Source organism: Gloeophyllum trabeum (assembly GCF_000344685.1).
Source record: "Gloeophyllum trabeum ATCC 11539 unplaced genomic scaffold GLOTRscaffold_00007, whole genome shotgun sequence".
Lineage (NCBI taxonomy): Eukaryota > Fungi > Basidiomycota > Agaricomycetes > Gloeophyllales > Gloeophyllaceae > Gloeophyllum > Gloeophyllum trabeum.
The window spans coordinates 1,027,459-1,033,522 of NW_006920416.1; the positions used below are offsets into that span (position 1 = coordinate 1,027,459).

General features: G+C 54.7%; 2 protein-coding genes and 1 non-coding gene across 3 annotated transcripts; 1 reads left to right on the forward strand and 2 right to left on the reverse strand.

Annotated features, from left to right (window-relative positions):
- Nucleotides 1-455: 455 nt before the first annotated feature.
- On the reverse strand, nt 456-2,679 carry GLOTRDRAFT_111171 (Myo-inositol-1-phosphate synthase). Its single transcript, XM_007868196.1, has 3 exons — nt 2,182-2,679; nt 1,013-2,132; nt 456-955 (listed from the first exon to the last, which is right to left on the reverse strand). The coding sequence occupies exons 1-3, from the start codon at nt 2,439-2,441 to the stop codon at nt 671-673; spliced, it is 1,665 nt and encodes a 554-aa protein (XP_007866387.1). The 5' UTR covers nt 2,442-2,679; the 3' UTR covers nt 456-670.
- A 958-nt stretch (nt 2,680-3,637) lies between these two features.
- On the reverse strand, nt 3,638-3,710 carry GLOTRDRAFT_t80. Its single transcript has one exon. It is a non-coding gene; the product is annotated as a tRNA-Thr (tRNA).
- A 234-nt stretch (nt 3,711-3,944) lies between these two features.
- Nucleotides 3,945-5,805, forward strand: GLOTRDRAFT_41804 (HAD-like protein; the record flags this gene model as incomplete). The annotated part of the gene is made up of 8 exons (XM_007867903.1): nt 3,945-4,376; nt 4,434-4,499; nt 4,555-4,671; nt 4,729-4,833; nt 4,883-4,984; nt 5,043-5,199; nt 5,258-5,448; nt 5,515-5,805. 8 exons carry the CDS (start codon nt 3,945-3,947, stop codon nt 5,803-5,805), a joined length of 1,461 nt encoding a protein of 486 aa, XP_007866094.1.
- Nucleotides 5,806-6,064: the final 259 nt, after the last annotated feature.

The window sequence follows — 6,064 nt, forward strand, 5'->3', positions numbered from 1 at the left end:
CGTACGGTACAACTGGTAAATAATCCTCCTGGTATGGGTTTGGGCAGTGATTATAATCAATACATGCGATTTACAGAGTGCCTTGGACCGTATGCCGCGACAAAATTCGGAGAGGCGTCGGCGAAAGAATGGGCAAGTACGACATTCGAGTCAACGGTAAATCAATGGGGCCTAATTCTACTGCGTCTCTGTGCTTATCCACCTTATCTCCTCAGCCTATGTTCCTGGTATCGTCGATAAGTATATGGTGATTCTAGGGCCCACTTACGGTTTGAGGCGGAAACTGATGATGAAGTCGCATCAATTGAGCTCAAGATCATGTAGCGGCATTGCTTGCCGCGGGTGAGCGGACTTTACAGCCCAACCCCATCCGTTCTGCGGTTGTGGTGCGTAAAACGCGTATCCTCGAGAGATGTTTTCCGACGATGTCGGTGACAGCTCGCCTTCGTTTTAACGTCGAAACCATTCCTGACTCGATGAATGCAATCAAACACATCCTGAACTAGGGCTCGTCGTACATAGATTCACGTTTAGGATGCACCACTCATACCGCTCGGAGGCCCAGAGCACATGGAATTGACCAGTTGAGTGATCTATGTAGTCTAATGGAAACTAAAAGAAATCGAACAAATTCGAGCGGTTGTTGAAAACCGGCATTCGAAGTGCGCATTTACCAAATCCGAGTCTCGAGCAACAAATCACCGTTGCCCTCCAATCCGATGCACGCCTTCAAGAACGCCTCGAGCGCGTTCCGCTGTCTGCTCAAGCTGTTGACGACGTCCGTGCCGGGCTTGACGAGCGGCGCCTTGAGCATGTACGACAGGAGCGACAGAATCGGGTAAAGCGGCTTGAACTCGGTCTGCGCGCCGTTGGAGAGGTCGCGGTACTTGACGCGGGTCAGGAGCTCGGCGAGGATGCTCAGGTCCAGGATGAGTGGGGTAGCCAGGAGGGAGTCCTATCGGGTATAAGCGGTCAGTGAAAGCACTGGTAAGTCGCAGCGACGTCAACATACCTCGCACTCGTTGAAGATGTTAATGGTGGACCGACCGCCCATCAAGATCTCCGAGTAATACTCATCGATGGCCCTCTTCGAGTCGCCGACGGCGGGTACATACTTAATCACCACGATATGATCGGGGTGCTCGCCCTTGGCCGCCTTGCCCTTGGCGCCCTCCGCGGGGGGCTTGTACAAAAGCCTGTTCGCGTTGACCATGTCATCCACGACGCTACTCTTGCTGATCTCCTTGCTCTTGAACTGCGGCTCGGCGGACAAGTTGTGGCCATCGTTGTTCCCAAGATGGTTGTACGACGCGATCGACAGTGGCTTGATACCCGCGTTGACGAGGAACTCGGCGAAGACGCTCTTGAGCTTCGTCTGGCCAGACTTGAGATCGTCCCCGCCGATGAACGACTGGTGGCGCTCAGCGAGCTCGATCACGCCGGGCACAAACGTGTTCTGCGGGGCGCCGTTGACGAACGGCTCCCCCTCGAGGATGGACGCAACGGCGAAGAGGGTCGACGGGGACACCTCGGAGTGGGAGGCCTTGATCGCGGCGAGGAGGTTGTCCGCGGTGTCGTTCACGCCAGGGATGATGTCGCTGTAGCGCTCCGTGTTGGCAGTCCAGAAGACGACAACGCGGTCAAGCGCGTGCTTCTGCTTGAACGCACGGATGTCGGCGCGCAGGTGCTCGAGGTGCGCCTGCTTGTCCGAGCCGGGAATGACGTTGTCCGCGCGCGCCTCCTGGTTCGCGGCGATGAAGTCGGGGTAGTAGATCGACGGGAGGGGCTTGCCGATCTCAGCCATGTGCGGGGCGACCTGGCGCTGCAGATCCCAGTCAAGGACCTTAGCGCGCTCCATCGCCTTATCCATGGGCAGGCCGGAAATGTCCCAGCCGCCGAGGACGAGGTCGTTCGGGTGGACCATCGGCAGGATGGAGGAAATGGGGACATAAACCTCCTTGCCGGTAGCGGGATTAGTGCCGATGCTGACAGTGGAGGCACGCAAGACGGAGCCGATGTAGTTGGGCTGTTGGATCCCGTTCTTGGTGTGCCAGGAGATCCCGTGGCGGTTGGCGAGGATGGTGGCGCAGAGGGTCGTGCCATTGTTTCCACCAAGTCCGACCATCATGAGACTAGATAAGAATCAAGACAGAGCCGTGCAGCAAGATAAACAAGACGTACCCAGTCTTGGATACCTTGCGAGTCGTCTGGAACTCGAAAGGCTTGGAGACCGGCTTGACGCTGTACATGCCATTGGCGAAGACGGCTTCAGAGCCACGGTTGAAGAACTTAGAGACGATATGCTCGTCCGAATACGCGACATTCTCGGACTGCACAGTGATAGGCAGGGGGCGGGCTGCGGTGGGATGTACGGGGACGAACCCCTCGAGCTCAGACTCGGGGGTGTTCAGCCCGGACGAGTTGGTAGTAGCGGGGCCCATAGTTTATTTGTTTATTGAAGAATAGATTGACGACGAACAGCGAGATGAAACTCAATGATTTGCTAGAGGGCTGGGAGCAGAGTGCTTGGAACCGCGGTGAGGGTTGTGAACGCTACCGAGCTGATTCGAGAACATGCAACGGGGGCGGCTAGGGAAAGCTCAGAGAGCTGTGAAGGGTTTATAAACGCGTCAAGTGCTGTGGCAGTCGAGGTCGTTGAGGTAAAAGGGAACGCGACTGGAAAATAGGGTGATACCCTCGTTAGCTTTATATTTGCCTTTTCAGAGTCCGCCGCTGAATGGAAAATAGTTTAGCCGGCCCCTGTCGATCTCTCCAAACACGCGTATGCATATATACGCGTACGCTTTATCTTCTGACTCTTCACTTCATAGCCGAGTTATGTCTTGACAGTCTTCCAAGAACAACTCTGTTACACATGTCTACGCATTTTCTTACCTTGTAGCGGATAAACGTGCTGCTTACGATTGATCCTAGATTCTGCCGACCTTGCTGTCGACATAACATAATCTGAATCTATCACACATGAGGCATTCTATCACGCCCTGAGCTCGGTTTTTTGGGGGATTTGTAGGACGGCATCCTGATGTGAAGGGTCACGCCCGATAACATTTTAAAACTCGGGAACCATGAACCGTTCTTTATCAAGGCATAAGTGCGAGTCCAGGGAACCTGCCTTTGAGCGGTGGAAAGCATCTGAGTAGTCGGAGTTGAACTTGCAAGTAAACGGTAAACGGTTCGCATCCCACATATCTCTCCAGAATGTAGGCAAGGTGGACCAGTCTATGCCTCGGACATGGTGATCAGCGTTGACATACCGTATACTACGATATCCTCCGTCCCAACGGTGATAAACGTCTCAAGGGCTGGCGACTACAAGAGGAAATGTCCCGCTAGCGGCACTGCTGTGGTACGATAGTGATGATTGAGGAGGTAGCCTTCGCTGATTTGCTATATTAGACTCGAATATGATAAGATCGAGCCCGAGTAAAAGCATGGGCAGGAACGTGCAGACTCCCTGACCTTGACTGTGCACTACTGTCGGGCGTGCATGAGAGGTCTGTACTCGACAAAGGAACTGTTCACAAATTTGCTTTGTAGGCATAGTGTTGTATGCAAGTTGTATGGGCTTTGGATTCGCCAACACTGCAAGCAACAAAAATATTACTTGCACTACACTTTCCCACCAGCCGATTCGAACGACTGACCTCGACATTACTAGTGTCGCGCTCTACCAACTGAGCTAGGCGGGATGTGTGCCGATTGGTGTTAAATATTTTTATAGCCATTATGTAGCTACCTTCAACCCAAAACTTCGAGCCCGAACTTGACTTGGGCTGGTACACGTCCCCACCGTACGCCTGGCAAGGATCCCTGCTGGACCTGGCAACAAGCATACAATGTATGCCCACCTTCTGACAAGAGTTCCCGCCCGCCGTGCGCTGGCGTCCGTGCAGCAGCGACCAGGGCCGTCCGCAATCCGCTACATGGCCTCCAAGTCAAAGCGCACTCTCCCTCCCTTGAAGTCTTCGGCGCAGGCGTCATCGTCGTCTACCACCCCGCCTCCCCGAGAGCAGCCTGCTGATGCACCTACAACATCGCCGCCAGCAGCGAACTCGTCGGCGTCTACCCCGCCGTCGAACTTACGTTCACTAGATTTCGAGACCACGGGCACGGATATCCCCACGTCGCTCACGAAGACCGCTGAATCTGAGACAGCGCAGGGTCAGAGAGAGGATGGAGGTCAGCCGAGAGAGCGCACGGGCGCGCGGTCGTCGAAGGATTCATTGTCCAGCATTGAGCGGCGGAGGCGGATGCTGAGTAGGGTGACCTTGGCTATCCTGCTGTTCGCCATGGTAGCAGAGGGGGCGTATATGGGGCGCGAGTGGGAGGCGGAGGAGCTCAAGGAGAAGAAGATGGTGAGTTCTGACTAGTATCTACTGCGAGTAACGCATGCAATGTCAACGGCACGACAGACACCAGAGACGGCGCCATCGACGCGATGGGGACGGACAAAGGCACGATTCTGGGAATTCTTCGGTGTATGTTCTTAATGTGGTCCTCTGTCTGTCCATTGACTTTCCTCCCCGCTTTCAGGTATTCTCGGAACCGCAGTGGCCTGAGCTTCTCCCGCCGCCTCTCCCTGCACCACACCAAAAACCCTACACCCTCCTCGTATCGTTAGAAAACCTTCTTGTTTGGAGTACATGGGACGTGGGTGACCCCATGTCTGGTATCCTTTGGCCTCCACCTCTAACGTGCCTTTGGTAGCGTCAGCACGGCTGGCGAACAGCAAAACGTCCCGGCGTGGACTATTTCCTTGCCTACCTCTCACAATTCTATGAAATTGTAGTGTTCACGACAGATCCTAGTTATGTACGTGTCTCACCGCTCTCCTAGCCCGTATTGCCTAACACATCGCTAGACCGCAGCGCCTATAGTCGAGAAATTAGACCCATACAATATGTTCATAACGTATAAACTATTCAGGGAGGCAACGCGCATGGTTGACGGTGTCGCTGTCAAGGTATGCCTCTCTCTTCGTTGTCCGATTGTGCGCTGAACTAGTGTGGCATGTTCTCTAGGACCTGTCATACCTGAACCGGCCACTTGAGAAAGTAATACTCCTCGACACACACCCTGAACATGTCAAGACGCATCCGGAGAACGCGATTATCCTGAAGCCGTGGAAGGGCGAAAAGGGCGACAAGGGATTGATTGCCATGATACCTTTCCTCGAATGTGAGCTGACCGTCGCGCGTGGTTGCATGGCGGAGTGCTGATGTTCGAGTGTGCTCAGCCATAGGAATCTACAAGCCGCCGGATGTGCGCCCGATCCTGCAGGCCTACGCCGGGAAGGACATCCCTATCGAGTACGCGAAGAAGGAGGCGGAATTGAAGGCGAAGCATGTCGCCGAGTGGAAGGAGAAGCACAAGCATGGCGCTGGGGTGGGGGCGTTCAAGCTCAGCAATTTGTTCGGAGGCAGCTCGGTGCGTCTTCATCATCCTCTCATCCAAACCGACCAACTGACTGCGAGCCTCCCCTATGTCTATCAGAACAACACCTCCCCCATCCCGCCTACGTACCTCGAGCAAAAGCGCGCAGAGGCGCAGGCGATCTACAAGGAGGAGCAGGCGTACATCGCGTCGCACAAGGAGGAGTTCGACCGGCTGCTGGAGGAGGACAGGAAGGCGATGGCGCGGGAGATGAGCGGGAGCCTGTGGGGCGCGATCGGGAAGATGGCGGGTGTGCCGCCGCCGCCGATGTCGGAGGAGCAGGCAAAGCAGTCGCAGGCGGCGGCGCAGGGGCAGATTGTGCCCGTACAGGATGGTGCAGCGAAGGCGTAGAGATGTTGTTCGGTTGTGTTACTTTGTTGAGTTATCGATGCTCTCCACTCTTGATGCGCAGGACTGAAAGCGATTCTTGTGACGAACCTGAGGGTCTGAAGACAGGAAGACGGACACAGTCGGGAGTTCAGTTGCGTAAGGCAAGGTAAGTACGTCAAATATCAATTGTGGATTGCATCGTCATTACAAGCATAGTATGTATGGTAGGTGGCTTATCCTCATCTTTCGATTAGGACAGAGTTACTGATGAAACCTCTAT